At 36.1% G+C, this 20602-nt stretch overlaps 2 protein-coding genes across 5 annotated transcripts in view; one reads left to right on the top strand and one right to left on the bottom strand.

Annotated features, from left to right (window-relative positions):
- The window catches only part of PLEKHG7 (pleckstrin homology and RhoGEF domain containing G7), a 65672-nt gene extending 52183 nt beyond the window's left edge, over positions 1-13489 (top strand). The window contains exons 14-17 of one of the 4 annotated variants that reach the window (XM_010338486.3): positions 5350-5429; positions 7578-7731; positions 11898-11995; positions 12957-13488. In XM_010338486.3, coding sequence (XP_010336788.1) covers positions 5350-5429; positions 7578-7731; positions 11898-11995; positions 12957-13064 — 440 coding nt within the window. In that variant the 3' untranslated portion in view covers positions 13065-13488. Of the gene's footprint in view, positions 1-5349; positions 5430-7577; positions 7732-11897; positions 11996-12956 lie in introns of all 4 variants that reach the window. The other 3 variants (XM_010338489.3, XM_074402436.1, XM_010338488.3) reach the window with 3 other exon arrangements.
- Positions 13490-15362: 1873 nt separating this feature from the next.
- EEA1 (early endosome antigen 1) overlaps positions 15363-20602 on the bottom strand; it is a 155388-nt gene continuing 150148 nt past the window's right edge. The window contains exons 27-29 of the mRNA XM_039472113.2: positions 20397-20517; positions 19733-19831; positions 15363-19005 (exon numbers count right to left, since the gene is read on the bottom strand). Coding sequence (XP_039328047.2) covers positions 18883-19005; positions 19733-19831; positions 20397-20517 — 343 coding nt within the window. The 3' untranslated portion in view covers positions 15363-18882. The remainder of the gene's footprint in view (positions 19006-19732; positions 19832-20396; positions 20518-20602) is intronic.

The following is a 20602-nucleotide window of genomic DNA, read 5'->3' as shown; positions in this document are numbered from 1 at the left end:
AGGCCCAGCTACTCGGGAGGCTGAGGCAGGAGAATTGCTTGAACCTGAGGAGGCGGAGACTGCAGTGAGCCAAGATGGCATCATTGCACTCCAGCCTGGGCAACACGAGCAAAACTCCATCTCAAAAAAAGAACAAAAACAACATACAAGAACAACTTAGCTCACAGTCTGGAATCTAGTAAACACTCAGTCAATGGCAGCTGTTATCATCATAATCATTGTCTCCTCCAATGAGCCAGACAATCAAGCTCTCAAATGTTTATGGAGAATCTATTATATAGGACAAGTTGTGCTAGGTAGGTGCCACTGGGAGATATAAACTACATATTCTGTATAATTCTTTCCCTCTAGTTGGGAAGCTCTGCCTTATTACCAGACCTACAGGATAAGTTCAGAAAAGAAGAGAGTCCTTGAGGCGGGAGTGCCCTGGAGAGGCTACGTGCAGTCTGTAGGACTGGAGGTGGGCTTGGAGGGGCAGGAAGGATGAGGTCAGTGGAAGGACAAGAGGGAGGTCATTCAGATAAAGAGCGCAGCTGGAGAAAAGTCGTGGAGGGAGAAACCCCCGGAGAAACTCAGTTTCTAGCAGAGTACATAGGAAACCAAGCCCCTGGGCTCACCACCTGGCTCATTCCCTGCTCAGCCTTTTCTGCCTTCACAACCTTGGGCCATTTACAGTGATCTCCTGTGCTTCAGTTTACCTTTCTTTATTGTGAGGATTAAATGAACCAACAGATGTATAAGCCTCAAAAGAATGATTGACCCAAAGTTCATGCTCAATAAATATCATGATGACCAGAAAGGCTGCTTGGCTGAAATAAGATTTGCAATCATTTATTTATTCATTTTGGCACAAAATCTTGACCAGGCATCTACTGAGTGTGAAGTCCTGTGGGATGGGAGGTTGCCTAACTGTGGTGATGTGATATCTTGTGGGGAGGGACTGGGAAATAATGTCTTACTCAGTATGTGTATATTGAGACTCTGCTCTATTTTAGAGGTAGTCTGGATGTCAGGTTAGGACATAATCCCCACCTGGCAGCTGTCAAATAAGGAAGATAGACATGTCCAGTGTTTTATATCCAAGGGTTTTTCCATACATTATCTCTTTCCAGTGAGTTAAACAGAGAAGTTGCTTTTAATCCCTTGCTATAGGTGAGAGATTTGGGGCTCGAGGATGTTCTTTATCATGCCCTAGTTCACCTGGTGGGTAAATGACAGAGTACCAGCTGGAGCCAGGCTGCCTTGGTCCGGCCAGCTTCCAGAATCATAGCAACTGCCTTGGAAACCAAACAGAGGAACCCAGCCAGGAAACTGCAGGCAACCAAAAGTCATTGAGTTCTCAGACAGGGAAGTGATAAGTTAAAAGGGCATTGAAGAAAGCGTTGTTAATAAGCAATGTTCAAAATGGCATAGAGGAGACCAAAGCAGAGAGATCAGTAGTGAAACTGGAAGTTCCATGGTGAACAGGCCAAGGTGAGAACACTCTGGGCCTGGCTGCTGCTCTACTATTCTTTACCTGTGGTCCACTCACTCCCTACTTTCATTTGAAGAGATAACAATTTAAATTATTTATAACTTCGGAGTAATTATATTTTATGACAGGGTCAAATTTAAGTAATAAAGCAAAACATTATCTGTGTTGTTCAGCATGTATCTTTCCCTCCAAAATTGGCCCCACCTGAAATTATGTGAGACTTTGGTTCACTCCTTCCCTCTTCCTGCCTATCTCCCAATACTGCGAGATGCACCAGCTTCTCCTAAAACTTTAGAAATGGGCGTGATAGAAAAGGATGCGAGAGATATTGTAAAGGCAAAACCAGGAGGACTTTACGACCGATAAAGTGGATGAAGAGGAAATGAATCTAAAAGTGTTCTGATCTATGTATCTGAAAGTTTTGTTGATAATGCCATGAGTGGTGGAGGGAGTAGGTCAGAGGGTCAATTTTAGGGTTCAGGTTTGGGCATAATTAGAACCCACATGGAAGCTGGAAGAGCAGCTCCTGGTGGGTGAAAGGCTATGTCAGACGTGAATGCATGCATTACATGGGTTTGAAGTGACTGTCATAGATGTGTGGGTGGGAAGCTCATCTAAGAAAGACTTTACAAACAGACTCAACAGCAGTCAAATGCGGTAGCATTGAAATAACTATGTAATGTCACTAACACCAGGCACTTGTTTAATGGTATACGCTGCACTAGTCAAATTCCACCAGAGATGGAGACTCCATGTTGTAATTGACATGGTATCAAGTAAAGTGTAATGTCATGAGACTTTGACTCAGAGTTGAGCATAGAGATTTGACGGGGCAGGGTCACAGTGTGAGAAGAAACAGGACATTCACTTCTTGGTCTTTTGGCTAAGATCAGGTGAAGAAACAGGACATAATTTTGAATGAAAAATGCATTGAACCAAGAGTCAGGGGACCTAGCACCAATTGTAGGCTTTGGGAAAATTTAAATTCTCTTATTCTCTTGTATAATATTATTGCTGCCAATGATGACAAGGATGATGAAAATGATGTGATGAAACCTAACACATACTGCATTTCCAAATGTCTTCCAGCCTTAAAAACTATACTCCTTATAACCAAATCAGTATATTTTCTCATTCCCAGAAGGTATACATTTTTATAATTTGTTTGGTAACTTGCTTGGTGGAACACTAGGTCCTCAATAAATGGTAGCTAAAATAATTATCACTTTCTAGAATAATGTCTGGAACATTATCTAGAATGACTAGAATATGTAGAAAGTGTATTCCCTGCCTGTTTGTCAAAATAAAATAGTTGAAATTATAAGGAGAAAACAAAACTATTTCATTTTGACAATGATCATTGAGCTGACACATATATGAGTAGCAGAGGATGGAGAGAGCAAACTTTACAGGTCTGAAGGTTTCTGTGGACTGAATTGTGTCCCTCCACAAATCACATGTTGAAGCCCTAATGTCCAGTATGACTATACTTGGAATAAGGAAGAAATGCAGGTAAAATGAGGTACTCATGCTGCAACCTTGATCTGAGAGGATTAGTACCCTAACCAGAGCAGACACCAGAGAGCTCACGCTCTCTGCCACGTAAGAACACATCCAGAAGGTGGCTATCTGCAAGCCAAAAAGAGAGACCTTATCAGGAACCGAATCTACCAGCACCTTGATCTACTTCCCAGGCTCCAGAACTGTGAGGAATAAATTCCTATGCTTAAGCCACCCTGTCTGTGGCATTTTGCTATAGCAGGCTGAGTTGGCTGTTCACAGGGCTAATACTGTCCCATCTTAGCCCTGTATATCAATTGGCATATACAGTCAGCCACTGGAGACAGACAGGTAACCATCACTTGAAAGAGATTGTTTCTTTCTCTCTTGTTAAGTCCCAAGGTATATGACAGCTCCACTCCATGAAGTCATTAGGAATCCAGATTCCTCCTGTCATATTGGCAAATCTAGGGTATTGCTTTCTTCTGTGTGGCCCCAGATGATTCACCAATATGTTTGCATTCTACCCAATAAGAAAGAGAGACAGCGATAAGAGAGCTTAGCCCTCCCCTTCACGAATATGACTCAGAAGTTGTATGCTTTGGTTCACACTCCACTGGTCAGAATTTAGCTCCTTGGTCATATTCAGCAGCAAGGAAATGTAGTCTCTATTCTCCATGGATGGGTACTCACTAAAACTTGGGGATTCCGTTGGTATAAGAGAAGGGAAGAACAGTTTGCGAGGGACAACGCAGTCTTTGCCACAACTTGATGTATGAAAAGTTAAGTTTCTAGTATGATTTTTTTAAAAACTATTCAAGGACTGTTTAATTTGAATAAAACACTTGATTTGATTTCTCTCCTATGCAAATATAGAAAAAAATCTTTTCTCTAAACTTGAGGATAGAAATGAATACTAAATGTTTCATCTACTACTTTAAAGCTTCCAGGGGTCAAAACATATGAGAAAGAACTTCTAGAACAACATACATAATATAAATAGAACAACCTGGAAAAAAATTTACTGGGTTTTTCTGTTTACTCTAAGCACTTGTCACATCCCCCTCTAAAAATCTTTTCCTCTGAAATCACTTAAATTTAACCTTTTTTTTTTTTTTTTTTCTAATTTCTAAGTGACAGAGTAAATTAAGGAAGGAGATGCCTTATTCTAATATTTAGTTTCTCTTCTACTACTATTCCCTTCTTAGGAAAAACTAAAGAAAACTATTTACCTTAAGTGACTATTAAAACTAATAGAAAAGTTTGTAAATATGAAGTACATGGAGAATATCTAAACATTTATACCCAGGTTCTAAAACTTGAGAAATAAGTAGTTTTAATGACTGTCAACATAGGCCGCCATAACAAAATACCACGGTCAGGCTGGATTAAACAGCAGATATTTATGTCCTGCAGTCTGGAGGCTGAAAAGTCCCAGGTCAAGGTGATGGCAAATTCTGAGCACTCTCTTCAAGATGAGGGGTGGGGACCCGGGCGCATGGCTCATGCCTGTAATCCCAGCACTTTGGGAGGCCGAGGCAGGTGGATCACGAGGTCAAGAGATCAAGACCATCCTGGTCAACACGGTGAAACCCCGTCTGTACTAAAAATACAAAAAATTAGCTAGGCATGGTGGCACGTGCCTGTAATCCCAGCTACTCAGGAGGCTGAGGCAGGAGAATTGCTTGAACCCAGGAGGCGGAGGTTGCGGTGAGCCGAGATTGCGCCATTGCACTCCAGCCTGGGTAACAAGAGCAAAACTCCACCTCAAAAAAAAAAAAAAAAAAAAAAAAAATGAGGGGTGGGGGACAGGGAACTCTCTGGTGTCTCAACAGAATATTAATTCTACTGGATCAGTGCTCTAGCCTTATCACCCCATTACCCTAATTACTTTGTTACTCCAGATGCAGCCACACTAGGGGTTTAGGGCTTCAACATACGAAATCTGAGGGACACAATAGCATAGTTCATAGCAGTAAGAAAATGCCTTTTCTCTGGTTATGCGTGCCTTTGTCAATAATCACCCAGAGGAATCAAGAGGCAAAAATGCTGCAAATTCAATTAGTTGACGGATTTACCTTCAGCTTAGTTGAAGCCACTACAAATACCATCTGCATTATCTTAGATCCAAATGAGATGCATCATAAATACAATGTCTTTAAAGTTGGAAGCCTGGCCTCTCAGCAAGTCTCTGCTTTAGGAAGAAATCAATTCAAGATTGAGGCAGGCAGCTTTCTGACCTACGTGATTGGAGCCCCTGGGGTACCATAATACCCATCAAGTTTTGTTTTATAAAGAATTCATTGATTTTTTTTTTAAACCCCTTCTACTTACGGTTTCAAGTCCCCATTTCAGCTTCTCTTTTTTTTCCTCAGAAAGCACAAGATTCCTAGATGCTTATCTGTTTCTCTTCAATGATTTCCTCTTAGTTACGAAAACTAAGCGCAACAAAAAGGTAAAATGTTGATATTTCAAAGTAAGTTTCTTAAGAAGTTTGCTAAATGAGTTGTAAAAATATAAAATATTCTTATACATCAAGCTGAATCTTTTCCTCTAAAGAATGAAGGCATTATAAAATACTGGCTTTTTTAGTCATAAAGGTCTGAATTTAAAAAAATAAAACCAAAAAAATGCAAGTAGCATTTCTCAAGGATGTCAAAAGAGGAATACATTTTTAGAACAACTTAATCTATATACTTGCAAGCTAAGTCCCAGAAGCCAGAGAACTTTGCCTGACCTGCCTAAGCAAAGGAACCCAAAACATCTTTGTCCATTTTGGCCCATTCCTTTTCTGAATTGGCCACCACAACAAAAACAGCCGGAGAAGGGGACTCTCTGAACTGTCTACTGTCTTGTGTCGAGGTGGTATTCAACACTCATTCTAATTTGAAAGCTCACATTATTTCTGAGAAATAATGATTTGGAGTGAAGGTAAGAGGGAAACCCAATCACTCAGTATCTACCTATATAAAAAGTGTAGAAGACAATTATATATGCAGCTGTCATCACAGACAGAGTCAACTAGGAGCTAGAGCTACAAAATCTCTACAGGGAATAGGAATTTTTTCACGTTACTTAAGTATTATGTGTTACTATTATTGTTGTTGTTATTTTTACTACCCATTAAGCCACTGGTCTGCTGCAGGTCCCCGAAAGGCTGTCTAATTTACTATTTCACAATCTGTTCCCTGAATGGTGTGTGTGAGTGGTATCAGCAGGGAAGTTTCTCTAAGGCTCTCAGACACCTGATCCAAGATGTGGGAAGAGGAATGCAATGTCCTCAACCGTCAGAGATACCTAATGTTGCTTTATTCCACTCATTTCTTTACCAAGTGACTAGCCTTACACAGATGATAAGATCATGAGACTAGCTATCTCATATCTTTTAATAAACTAAGCTTCTACATTGCATGTTGGTTAGTTGAGCTAAATCAACGATCTTTAAGTAATAAAATAGATACCCATTAATCAATCTATGAATAGTTGATCAATGGTTGGGGAAGGAATGGGTGCACGAGAATATTAAGGGTCACAGTTTCAGAATTTGTATGACCTCCTATTTTAAGTTACTCAGACTAGCATGTCTGCATAAGCCACGTTCTGAAAAATCTCTAGCCCTTTCAAAAAAACCTTGATGCTTGCATAGTTGACCCTCATGTCAAATAATGGTACAAATTAGAACATAAGAATTAATGGCAGCCCATGCTGATCATATAATAAGCTGATACTCTGATTTCATGCATTCCAAGTTGATTGCTAAAGTAAGAAATTGTATCAGTTTATATGCCTCTTTGCTATTTTATGTACAATTTATACCATGCAAGTCATACTTTTTTTTTACCCCTTTTGAAAAAAATCAGCATCTTATGTGTTCAAAATAATTTCAATTATTTATAAATTCTAGAGCATGGAATCTATTTAGAATTCAGTATTAGATCCCAGGCATACAGTTGGCCAAAGTGACGCCCCTTTTCTCATTCATCAAACTCAATAGCATAAAGAGATTAAGATACTGGGAATGAAGAACTTCCCATTGACGTGAGAGTGATTTAAATGCTTCCCAGTTAGGGATATCAACCATTATTTATTCATCAGGTAATGAAACTTGCAGATCAGAAACACTTTGCTGCTGGACACAGTGGCTCACTCTTATAATATCAGCACTTTAGGAAGCTGAGGTGGGAGGATCACTTGAGCCCAGGGGTTCCAGACTAGCCTGGGCAACATAGGGAGATCCCATCTCTACAAAAAAATTTAAAAAAACAAAAATTAGCAGACCATGGTGGTGTATGCCTGTAGTTCCAGCTACTTGTGAGGTTGAGGTGGGAAGATTGCGTGAATGTAGGAGGCTGAGGCTGCAGTGGGCTGATGGTGACAGAGTGAAACCCTGTCTCAAGAAAAAATTTTTAATAATAATAATAAAATAAACACTTTCCCACAAATCACTATGCTTTGGGGCAATGCTTTTCAATATCCAGAAAGAATAGTAAGTTAGATTTTAAGCAAGTGTTTCTCAGAATCTATTTGCTTACAGAGGCACTTTAGATAAGGGTGCCAATTATTTATTTCCTATTTATCGCATTATTTTTCTTGTTAATTTCAGAAACTTGGAGGCTCGGACTCTGGTTTCATGTGCCCTTCTCTTACTCCTGAGTTGCAAGCAGTAATAAAAGAGGGTGGTTCGTGTACAGTACTCGATCAGCCTATTCCACTAGATAGATTGGTAGTCAAAAGTATTGAACCACTCCATGTGTCAGGTACGTGTCTATTTTCATTATTCAGCTCATCTGTTTGCCATCACAGAGGTTTATGTTGGCCTTTTTTGGCAGCAGGGTACAAATCTAATTTAAGTCTTCATAAAAACAAGACTGTGTTCCTATGTGTCTATATATAATATTTTCACTCTATGAATTAGTTATAATGTCCAATGCTTGAATGATAGCTCTGTCACTTGCTAGCTGTATGACCTTAGACAAGGCACTTCAGTTTTCTAAGTGTCAGGTTCTTCTTAACAAAATAGGGGTAATAATATCTATTTCAGTGAGTTTCTGTGAGAATTAAATGAAATAATAAATGTAATGCATTCAATAAATGATAGTTGCTGCTATTGTTATTGTAGTATTAATACTATTGCTATTATTAAAACACTGAGAAACCATGACCAGATATGCAAGACTAAGATATTATAGTCTATCAAAAGCATTATGCCAGAAATATATATACTCATATATATACACACATATATAGGCATTTATCCAGATAACACATGTATCAGAAATATATATCATTTTTAATCTTTTATTCAAGCATTTTTTTTTAGTATCTCCTGAGAGCCAGGCACTCAGATGGCCTTGCAGATACAAAGATGAATAAGAAACAGCCGTTGGCCTTCGGGAGCTCTTAGAATAATGAAAGATCAGTAAATCCTCTGTCAGAAAAGCCCTGGGACCCTGAGTGACTCAAGGACATTTCATTCTACTTAGGGCTTGAGTGGGCAGCAGTGTTCAGGAGGAAGCAGACACCACTCTGCCTTGGCTAGAGGCTTCTAGACCAGCCGAGGCCAGGCAGGTGGGGACTGACTTCCTGTCTCCATGGGAGGGGCAGGAAAAAGAAAGCAGTCACCATCCCCCTCAATTCCAAACCCAGCAGCCAAACCCAGGGCTTCAGTGACTAGCGTAGTACTGACCCATATATAATAAAGAAACCTTAAAGAGTGAATGAATGAATGAATGAATATGCAAATAACAATAGCAAATACTTACATAGTTATGCTACATAACTAAATTATATATTTAAATGCCAGCTGGGTGCAGTGGCTCATACCTATAAATCACAGTACTTTGGGAGGCCAAGATGGTAGGAGTGCTTGAGGCCAGGAGTCCAAGACCAGCCTGGGCAACATAGTGAGACCCAATCTCTATTAAAAAAAAAATAGTGAGGTGCAGTAGCACACACCTGTACTCACAGCTACTCAGGAAGCTAAGGCTGTAGGATGGCTTGAGCTCAGGAGTTAGAGGCTGCAGTGAGCCACTGCACTCTAGCCTGGGTGACAGAGTGAGACTCCGTCTCTGAAAATAAAAATAAATTGTAAAAATTGTAATGTCTTACATATATTAACCCATGAATTAATAGAACCTCTCTCTCCAAGAGCAGAAGGGAAGCCTGTATCCAGAAAGACAACCTCTGCCTCCTGTGTCCCTTCTATTTTCAGTAAGATTTGCTGAAAGGTAACAGGGCTGACTTTAAAGTCTCTGGTGTTTGACTTGACTGGGACCAGTCAAAGTCTATGTAGGCCAAAATCTGAAAAGCCCGAGAGTGGTTCAGGAGCAAGCCACAAAAGGAGTATGTCAAGGTTGCAAAACCCTTGCCTGGTGAGTGTGCTCACTTTCAATGTGAGCCTCTTCCCTGCCCAAGGGATGGCAGAGGAATGTAGCTAAAGCAGAGCTTCAGTATGTTGTGGCTGGAAATCACTTCCAGTCTGTGACCTGTTTAGTTTACCTTTTCATGGGGAAAAGTATCACAGCAGAGGGCAGCCTCCTGTGCTAGGAATTTATTCTTTTACTACAGTGGCTATAGTTCTAGATTGTGGCCTGATACATGGACTTGAGTAAAGGAAGGTGCCAGAACACCCATGAGGAAGAGAAAGCAGTGTAGCTAAGAGATTGAGTGTAGTCACAACCCTTCCAGCTTTAAGACTTACACTTCCTGGGAAATCTGACATCAGTGAATTACCTTGAAAGATGTTTTTTCTCCTCTATTTCATTTTTTTAAATTAAAAAATCTTTTAAAAAATACTATGCTTCTGGGGCCAGGTGGGGTGGTTCACGCCTGTAATCCCAGCACTTTTGGAGGCCGAGGCAGGCCAATTATTTGAGGTTAGGAGTTCAAGAGAAGCCTGGCCAACATGGTGAAAAAATACAAAAAATTAGCCAGGCATGGTGGCACACAGCTGTAATTCCAGCTACTCGGGAGACCGAGGCACAAGAATTGCTTAAACCCAGAAGGCAGAGGTTGCAGTGAGCCAAGGACGGACGTACCACTGCACTGCAGCCTGGGTGGTGGAGTGAGACTGTCTCAAAGAGCAAAAACGAAAACAAATACGCTTCCAGTGTTTCCACCTTTTTTATTTTCTGACTTGTATCTACCATCTCTTGTTCCTTTTAAAAATATTTTTCTCATTCCTCGGACCTATTAACTTGACTAATTAGATACATTACATGAGGCAGAGTAGCTATAGAGCTGGAAAGAGTAAATGAGAATGAGAGAGATTGAGCTCTGGAGTGACAGACCTAATTCCAAATCCTGGCTATATCATTTATAAGCTCTGTGAGCTCGGAAAAATTAATTTCTACGTTCCCTCATTTGCAAGTAGGAATTAGCTGACCTATCTTGTAGGGTTCCTATGTAGAGAAAAAACATAGCATGGTGCCCAGTACATAGAAAATGCTTTTAAAATGGTGTCAATTAATGCATTAGAATGTCAGTGAAAAAAGACCTAGTCCTGCCTATATATTATACTCTCTCCTAACTGTATTTTACAGGCCTAGCTTAGCAGGTCCTTTTATTTATAAAGTCCTTTGTACCCATACTCCAAACCAAATGGATGAAGGATGCCTGGAATAACTTAAAAGTACAGTTACAGTTTTTGAGGAAAATAATTCCAAAAACCAGCCAAGAACCACCACCTGATCTTTAAAAGCCTCATTTGCTACAGGAAATTTTTAAGGCAAAGAATTAGAGAGTAAAACAAACACAGCCAGCTTTTTTTACCCCCAGAAAGTCATTTTAATAGGTTTAAATCCTCTCACTGCAGAGAAGCTGGACAGAATTTTATGGCCTCTCATTAACAGACTTTGTTGTAGTAGAATTTAGGAATTATGATGTTTAGACTGTTAGTATAATCTGTGATACTGGGGTAGTTCTTGCAGTTAAGAAAATAAGTATTGTATTCACCTGGAATCTGAAAGAAGCCCAACCCTCCTCAGATAAGCCTGAGTTAAACTAACCCCAACCAACACAAATAGCGGCAGCAGACAAGCTTATCAGCTTAATGATTAGCAAGAATATGTCACTTGCTCACTTTCTCTTCCCTGAAGCACATAAGGGCAGGAGACAGCCCAGGCCTGTTTTTTAGTTTGTTTGTTTCTAAACATTGACTATAGAAAGAATGCATAAGCTGCAGGACTGTGTTGTATTAATAATTCAAAGTGACTTTCATTTTAAGAGCTCCTGCTATATTAAAAAAACAAAAAATCTGCTCGCCTATCTCCTGTGATTTTTTTGAGACCAGCTAGAAAACGACAGAACAGGCTTTCCTTTGCAAACACAGAAGCCATGCCAACGCCTCTTTTTGTTTTGTTTTACATTTCAGTTTGGTGGACGCTGCTTTATTTGAGTCCGTTTTTTGTTTTTTCTGGGCCTGTAGTGAAGCATTCAGGTGGTTTTGTATTTTTGCCACATCTTAATTTGTTTATAAACCTTGTTTGGATGTGACTTCCCTTTAAATACAAAACTAAAAATTTTTAAAGGAGTGAGAAACAAAACAAAAAATATTACATTGTTTTATTTTGATTATCTGTATTTTCACACACAAAAAATATCTACCTCATATGCTTAGCTTTTCTGTGAAAAGGGGCCCATTTCCCATCACTTAAGAGGTAATTGCATTTCATCAGGTCCCAGAAGTTATTAGCTAAGGAAGAAAGGTTTTCATATTAGAATGGGCTTTATTTGAACACAGTAGTGGGGTCTTGGCACTGAAATAAATTTTTTTCAAAAAACTGTAATCTACATGAAACTCCCACCCTCATTAAAAACAAAAACAAGCCAAATAGAAAACAAACCCCAGGTTTTTGTACTAAGAAATTGTTTGGATTTCATATGAAATGATTTGGCTTTTTGTCTTTGTAATATCTTTTTCTAGTCTTTGGGCTGAGAAATGCTTTTCTCATACAACATGAAAACAGATATCGACAGTGTATAGCAGCATTCTTATTACAAGCCCAAACGGAAAACATCAAAGTATGTATTTTAATTTTGTAGGTCTTTGATTCTTCAGCGTTTACATAAAGAAAAATCTCACCCCAAGGCTCTTAAGTAACAGTGAATGGAAAGTTTTGTGTATTTCCCTCATCCACTTGTAAAGGACAGATTTGGAAGGAGGGGAGGGATACATGTAGTCCATATAATGCTCCGAAGTCTCAGTGTTGACAATTTCCTCACACTTGCAGAATTGACAAAACGACTTTTACTCCTGCTGCAGACGCTCAAGAGATGCCTGTTCTGCAGTTTCTGTAGGAAATGGGGTACGAATTGCTTTGGATTGAATGATGAACTTTTAAGATGCTCCAGTCAATTGCCAAAGTGCAAATAATAAGATATTAGCGTAAGAAGAGCCTGCTGCAATAATGATCCGTGTCAAGTCAGCCTGTCAACCGTTGAAAAATTGCCATTGTTTTTACAGCTATGGAGTTGAAAGAGTAGCTGCCTGACTCTGATTTCTCTATGTTAGAAGTTTCTATTTTTGTATTTCCCGTGGTAGGCGTTCATCACGGCCACAATATGGCCAGGCAATAAATGCAATATTCCATTTCCTGGGTCACTGCCCTCAGTCTCTTTCAAATTATACCACTGGTTAAGAACTTGTTTTCACAGAGAATGGAAATGCTAGCAATGTCATTTTCAAACCACATATATTCTCAGTACTCATTTTTCTAATGAGTTATTGACTCTTATGGTTTCTTGATTACTCATTAACTGTTATCCAACTTGCATACCATACTCATTTAGCCAATTTGCATTTTCCTATATGATTAGAAGTATATTAGATGTAAGAAAGAAAATGGGAAACATATGCAAATATTTCATTAGTCTTCAGTTTTAAAGAGCTGGTCAATAAATACAGAAAATATTAGCCCAAATATGTGAGAAACTATCAGCTTAACATTCTAATCTCTATTTATTTTTTTTTCTTTTTCAACAGAAAACATGGATGGCACAAATAACAACAGCAATTTCTTGCTTTACCAAGAATCAGGAAACCAAGAAAATACCTTTATTCACATTGCCCACAGAATCCTCCGAAATTTAGGGACCTAAAACAAGTGGCATGCCTTTTTAGAAAATTAGGGTTTAAGGCATTATCCCATTCAAACTTTTGTAACATTTAGATAGTGATGAGCTACCAGGAAATGTGCATTTTAAAGAAGTTCCAGAATTTGGAAATTTGAGCTAGGAAAATCCTCAGTATAGAGGAATAATGACTGCAACAAATTTGAACCCTGCGGAATTTCTTGACAAGTATGTACTGACATCCAGATTACCTTCTAATGTTTCAGAGAGGTTCATAAGAGATGTGAGTGAAGAAAGGTGCTAATTTGTAAAAAGTGAATGATCAGATAAACAGAGTATCAGAAGGAAAACAATGTCCACCGCTTGTGTCCAATTTGCACTCCAGCATCTCACTTTGTGTGTATCTATTAAATAATGAAACCAATTTTCCTTCATGGCTTGTCAATCAATCTTACTGCTTTATAGTCCTACCTCAAACACAATGTTAATTCTTTAGATACAAAGCTTGACTATTCTTTTAATAAACAAGGAAGAAGGACTACATTTTAACAGCAATTTTAAAATCCCTATTCTCAAACTCATCTCAGGTAAACTTTGTAATACTCTAACCTGGAAGTAGACCACCCCAAAGACTGAATTCCCTTACTTTAAGATGAGGATGGAAGAAAATCTGGCTTTTCCCAGTTAACACTTTTGCACAACTTTTCTTGGCCTGCTGTGAAGTGTACAGATTTTCATAGGCATAGTAAGATATCTGTCTCTTAACTTCATGTTTGGAAGAATGATGGTGTTTGCCATAAAAATACTTTCTGGTTTTGATTGGAGGTGTGTGTGTTTTGGCACAGAACAGTCACCTAAGTTTATTTGGCAGGACTTCAAATTTCTTCAGAATTTTTATTAAGGCAGTTTGAAGAATTATTATATTATCATGGCAGGATATATACTATTAACTATATTCAAGGAACTAGTTCTTAAGGTCAGAGTATTTTATCAAATGGAAGTCCACAAACTTCCATTTCAGGCTCGTACCTTTTGCAATTTGCAAAGTGGAAGTAGTAAATTTACCAAATGTGGCTGTAAGACAACTGAAGCCTTAGTTGATTTTGTTAAGCTGAAGAATGGGACAGAGAGGATGATGTTTGGGCAAGTCACATGCACCGTAATTCTTTGAGAGGGATGAAATTTCACCAGGCAAACAAGGCAGTAGAGATAAGTGCAGCAGAAAGGCTTTTGTAAAAGGCAAGCATGGTTAGCATGGAGACTAATAATCTCTTTATAATAATGTCAGACATTTAAGAAGAAGAGAAAATAAAAGGAAAATCTGGAAGGCAGTAACTATTGTTAATAAGAATAAATGAGGTAGTGGGGAAAGGCAAAGAAGGAGAGAACAGACTTCAAGCAAATTCCTAGAGATGGCATCTGGATGGGATTGAAAGCAGTTATGTCCAGGAGAAGACAATATAGGTTTATGCAAGAGAAGATTTTATAAAGAAATTTCTGGCTGAAAAAAAATTTTTAAATTAACAATCATCTTGCACATTTTCCAACCTAGGAGGGTAAGCAGTAGACTAGGATGAAGTGTCCTCTCAAATTCCTTGAGTTCCATGAAACCAGCAACCACAGATTTACCTGCATAAAGGTAGTTTTCTCCCTCTAGATCTCATTAAAGGGAGAGAAAGACTGACTAAATTAACAAAATATGTAAAACAGTTCAAGAATACACTGCACATAAACTGACATTTTATAAAGCTCACAAAATAACATGTCTAATATACAATATATTAGATGCTTGAGGATATGCACATTAAACTCTTCAGAAGATTAGCACATTAGAATGAAGTACATTTGAATGAAGAGGTTGTGCGGGGAGGAACAAAAACCATTCTAGAACCATGGTTCCCAGGAAGAAAAAATAGTGAAAAACAATGGCACATTGGGCCTTCAAAAAGGTGTATTTGGGGAGGGGAGGGAGAATAAATAAATAAATAAATAAATAATTTTTAAAGTATCTTTAAATGGTCATCTGGGTATGAAACACAGATACAAAATGAAATAAGGGATTGATTACATATTTTTTATGTTTCTTTTTAGTTTTGTTAATTCTCTATAATACTAAATGGAATGTCTAAAGCAAAATGGCATTAATAATTTCTCTTAAGATCAGAAACTTACTATTCTAAATTAAACAACATTAAAACACCACTGTCTATATCCAAGTGCAAGGTCTTAATATTCTGTAAATAAATAATGCAAAATGGTTAATATAATGTTCTCTTTTGTTAAACAGACAAAACAATTTATAGTCACAGAATACATCTAAACTTTAGAAAGAAACGTTTTTTAATATAATCTTTAAACATATTTAAAAAACAAAAGCAACAATTCAATAAGGATCCTTCCATTGTACTTTATACAGACTTAAATGGTGTCATGTACTTTATCAGTTACATTTATAATTAATAACCTTCTAATCACTGAGTTTAGAAATTGCAGTATTTACTGAACTAACCTTTCTCACAAAATAAGGCACAACTACATGATCACAAGTAGTAAACACAATACAAATAATGAACTCAAAGACTAAATGAGAAAATGTTCATGCAAAAGTATTTATAGAAGTTATGAATGTATGATCCAGTTCAAGGAATTACAGAATGTCATATACACAACTGCATCGTGTTACAATAAATTTATTACTTCTACACAGAAAGAACTTAGTGACTTCTAATTCTATTTTACACAATTTTACATAAATTTAGTAAGTTTATGCACAATATTCACATCCGCAACAATAACAAATTGATCATTAAAATTCAGGCAAAGGGCAATTAAGACACGATAACGTGTGGCACATTATAATTACAGAATACCATTAATCAAGCTATGTCTAGGAATACTATAATGGTGGCACATTTAAATCTTATGGATCAAATAATCCATGGTTTTATAGCCAAAGTGCATTTGTTTTTTTTTTTTATTTAAAAAAACTCCTCTAGTCAAACAGGTCATGAATATCAAAATATATGATCATAATTTGCTCTCCACTTAAAAGCTAACCATTTTTATGCAAATGTAAGGTTTAAAAAAAAGTGGCTTTGAAGTTCTCAAAACTACATAAAATAATCATAAAGACTTTTTAAGAGAGATGGGAAAATAAACAAATTTGGCAGTTACTATTTAACATTACTGTCAGGAAATACTAACGTAGCTAATTCCACATTAAGAGGTAGTTGAACAAAATGTTATTTGTACACTGCACTGAGGTTTTTGTGTTTGTTTCCCTCATTTTTTCTTCAAGGGAACAAATCCTATACCAGCAGCTTTGTCTACTTTCTATTAAAAAAAAGTCTGTAGGTATAGTTTATTGTACACTAACCCAGCAAGACTTGATTTTAACTTACATTCTGTGCCGGGGTTTGGAATTTACTAACGTGATGCCAATGTGTTTTGCATTAAAGCCAAGAGCTGTGCATGCCAGCTCTAACTCACTGAGAAAAAATAGTACCAGCAAACATCTAAAATGTATAGCCAATAAGGACTCCAAAGATGATTTTTTAATTAAAAGAAAAAAAATTTAATTTTTGTTTACAAAACATTTTACATTGGGGAGAGTTAGTGGCAAAAAATGTTAGGTTTCATTTATATTATCAGTATTAGTGGCCTATGGTAGGCAAATTATTCAGGATTTATGAAATGAAATTAGATAAAAATGAAAAAATCATTCAAACATCTATATATGGTTTACTTGTCGTCTTACAATTTTTTTGTGTGAATATGTTGGGGGTCAAGGGGAGACAAAGAGAAGGCCTGTAGGGCATCCAACTAGGAGATAAAGTGAACAAATATTCGAATCCAGATTTTTCATGGCATTTTATTATCTCAAAAATAAAAAACAGTAGTGCTGAACATCTGTGTTTTTCCAGCATACTTACTAAGTTATTTATATGTAAAAGTATAGAATTAAGACTATTTGGAAGGATTTATAAGTATATAAAATGCATAAATAGTTCAGTTTATATTATCCAACTATTATTTTCAATAAAGAGCCACTGTATTTCTTCATTATATTTGCTCAAGGATATATGTTTATCCAAGTCCAGGGACTTAATCGGTGTTCTTAATAGCTAATGACAACAGAGTTTACTTAAATTTTTAAAAAAATAATTAAACAAATATGTAGTGATCTCTTACAGTTTATATATGTTGTAAGTACAGCATAAATATGATAATTCCATTTCAGAATATTTGAAAGCAAATGTATACTATATTTATTATAAATGAAATACGAACTACTGTTATAAAATGATTGCACTGAATGAATGTATAACTATGTTTCTTCTCTAGAAAGATTAATAAACCAATATTAATGGCTTCTCTCTTGAGATGTTTTACAATTTTCCAAATTAATAAGACTATTCTAAATTAAAGTTTGACTCCACTGTTTAGCATACAAATAAGCTAATTCTTAACAATCCTTAAGGTGCTTAGCCATGCTGTTTCAGTTTTTATTAACTGTGGGATTCCTAAATATATTTATTTTTGGTGATACTCTATTCCCAGCTGTTAGTTACTTGAAGGGAACTTCACAATATTATTTTTGTAAAGTTATAAGTAAAACTGGGAACAGCTGATATGGAACACCAAACTTGGAACCATTTTAACTTTTAGTCAATTTTACAACTTTTAAAAATTCTTCCATATAAGGTAAAAAATAGAAAATAAAATATTTAATGTCTTCTTACCATTTTATATCTTGTTTTCACAGACAAAACCACAGCAATATTAGTTACTAGCTTTAAGATGCAAAATTATGAAACAAATATATGAAGCTGAGCTATGCTTGAAAAGGTTAAACCAAATAAAGGAAAAAAGCAGATCTATGGAAAAAGCAAATTCAGAGAGTCTGTAAAAAGCAAACTAGAGAGACAAAAATAATAGTATGTTATGAAGGCTGATCTCAAAAGACTTCTCACTTACAAGAAACCGAGAATAAGAACATTATACAATGTTTATTATTCGTCCTCCAACTGAAGGCAAGGGTAAGAAGCTTTCTAAGATTCTAAATGGACAGTATGTAAGAGTGTAAGAAAGAGACAAAGACAAAAAGAAAAATTAACCCCATTCTTTAAAATATGACCCCAGATAACCATAAGTAAGCAAACTGATTTTATAGTGGTTTTCATAAAATCCACCCAAGAGAATTTAATTAATATTGTTAAAACAAAAACCATTTTTGAATTCATGGTTACTGTATTTTAAGATAAACGGTATTTAGAACACCCAAGTAGTAAATGTAAAACATAACAATGCAACTGAGCTATGAACCTATATATAATAGAAAAAGATAGCAGGAAAGTGTTACAGTTCTGTGCATGACTTCACAAAAAGAATATTTAATATAATTAATGTGCTCTTGTGCAACAAAAACAGCAACAAGTGATATCATCCATGTACACTTTTGCACATTAAATTTAGGAGAAAGAAATAAGCTATGGAATTGCATTCTTCATTTGTGAATAATGAAATTATATTTAAAAAAATACATTGCTATTTTCTGTCCAAAGTTTATTTACATTTCATTGGCTAATTCTAAACTTGGCATGAAAGCTATTCCATGAGGCTAAATGAAAAAAAAGTAATGAAAGATGGTAAGCCCAAGTCTCACAAAAATAGAAGAGTTTTACTTGATATCCGTAACATTCCAAAATATACGAATTCCTATTTGGTCTAGTATTGTAACTAGTGTCCAAATCAAATAGTAGTCCAAGACCTCTATTAAGTATATTTATTAAAACTCTAATGTTAGTGTAATATTACTCTGAAGTCATGATAACCCATTATCCTTGCAAGTCATTGAAACATGCATCACAGACACGAACAGGCTTCTTGGAAGAAGGAGTTAAGGCATTTTTGGCTGAACATTCAGCACAGAAGATATTTCCACACTGTCGGCAGTGATGCTATAAAAAACAAAAATTAAACAATTTCAAGAATAAAAACTATACCAAAAGTATTATGAAATTACACAAATATCACCAACTACATTGTGAAGGTATATTAGCTTTCAAGTCATTGATATATTATTTAATGATATAATGTTTCAATATGTTAATTTAATCCCTTTGTTATAATTAAACTGAATGCTTCCTATTTATCAAACAGTATGCTAAATATTTTACATGGAATTTATCATGGAACTCTCAAAAGAACCAGAGGAGGCATTTAAAAAGTTCTTATAAAGTATCCCTATCAAATGAAAAACTATTCCTATTTGCCAAATGTTTCAGGCATTAATGTCTTCAATAGGAATATAAACTTAAATCATAACACAATGGTACCATTTAGAATACATTTTTTAAAATCTCTGCTTTTTCTTCCTTTAAAGAACCCGATGATTAATTACTAAAACATGAGTTTAATATTGGCACACTGGTTCACAAATGATTGTTCCAGACAGTAACTAAGTTGGAAGACAAAGGCTGAATTTAAAAGTAAAACTCTAACACATATGCTAACCAGAAGCTACACTACATGAAGTTTAGTTATTTTATGCTGTTGTTAAAGTTTACTGATAAGTAGAAAATTGTTTTGTCAAATGAAGGATTGTTTTTATGGTTGAAATATTAATTAATTTTCAGTGACAAATGAAATCCAGAAACATAGTTACATGAAGAAAATTTCATTTACCCGTCTCACTGTTACTGAAAAGCCTTTCCCACAGGCCATACAGTTTTGTACTTCATTGTCTTCAGCCCACTTTCTATTCAATGCTTGTGTATGTTTGATCTGTTTTTTTTTAAAAAAAAAGCATCAATATATTATAATATTCAACATTTTAAAGAATGCCAGAGTTCTATAAAATTTTGATACGATCCATAAATTAAAATTTAAAAAATCAGAAATACACTGGTCAGCTTCAATTGTCATAAATCTGAATGACAAAATAAAATTAATCGAATATTATTCCTGAAACATCTTGCTAAACTTTGCTGATTTCTGATCCATTCTAAACGTAATAATGAATCCTTCCTGAGGACTCTGAGAATATTCTCAGATCACTTCTTTAACACATACTGACTCATCTATTCTTTCGTATTCTTGAATTTTGTAGTTTTTTTCCCCATACTAAGAATTAGTGAATGACACGGCTTTCTAATAAATCTCTGAGGTCTCTGAAACAAGTTCTTTATTTTTATATTTCATTATCCATAAAACCTACAATACTGCTATACAGACAGTAGCTATTTGAACATATTTATAAAACATGAGAATTTTTACAAGTTAAAAATATGCTTTGCACTAAGAAGTCACTCTAGACTAAAAAACTGCCTCACAACCATAGGTGACTGACCTGAAGTGATTGGTTTTCTCTGCCCAGCTCCTGCACTGCTGCAGTTGTATTATCCAGCTTTCTTTGCAATTCTAATACTTTGGTTTGAAGCTTTTCTATTTCACCTTCTCCTTTAAGACATCTGGAATAGATTGCAAAGAGGTAATTAATTTTTTAGGAAATCATTAAAGACTCTTCTAGGGTATAGATAATAGACAACTTTAGTA

The sequence above is a fragment of the Saimiri boliviensis genome, chromosome 7 (genome assembly GCF_048565385.1).
Source record: "Saimiri boliviensis isolate mSaiBol1 chromosome 7, mSaiBol1.pri, whole genome shotgun sequence".
NCBI lineage: Eukaryota > Metazoa > Chordata > Mammalia > Primates > Cebidae > Saimiri > Saimiri boliviensis.
The sequence above is the reverse complement of the archived record's forward strand: the minus strand, read 5'-3'. Positions and strand labels throughout refer to the sequence as shown.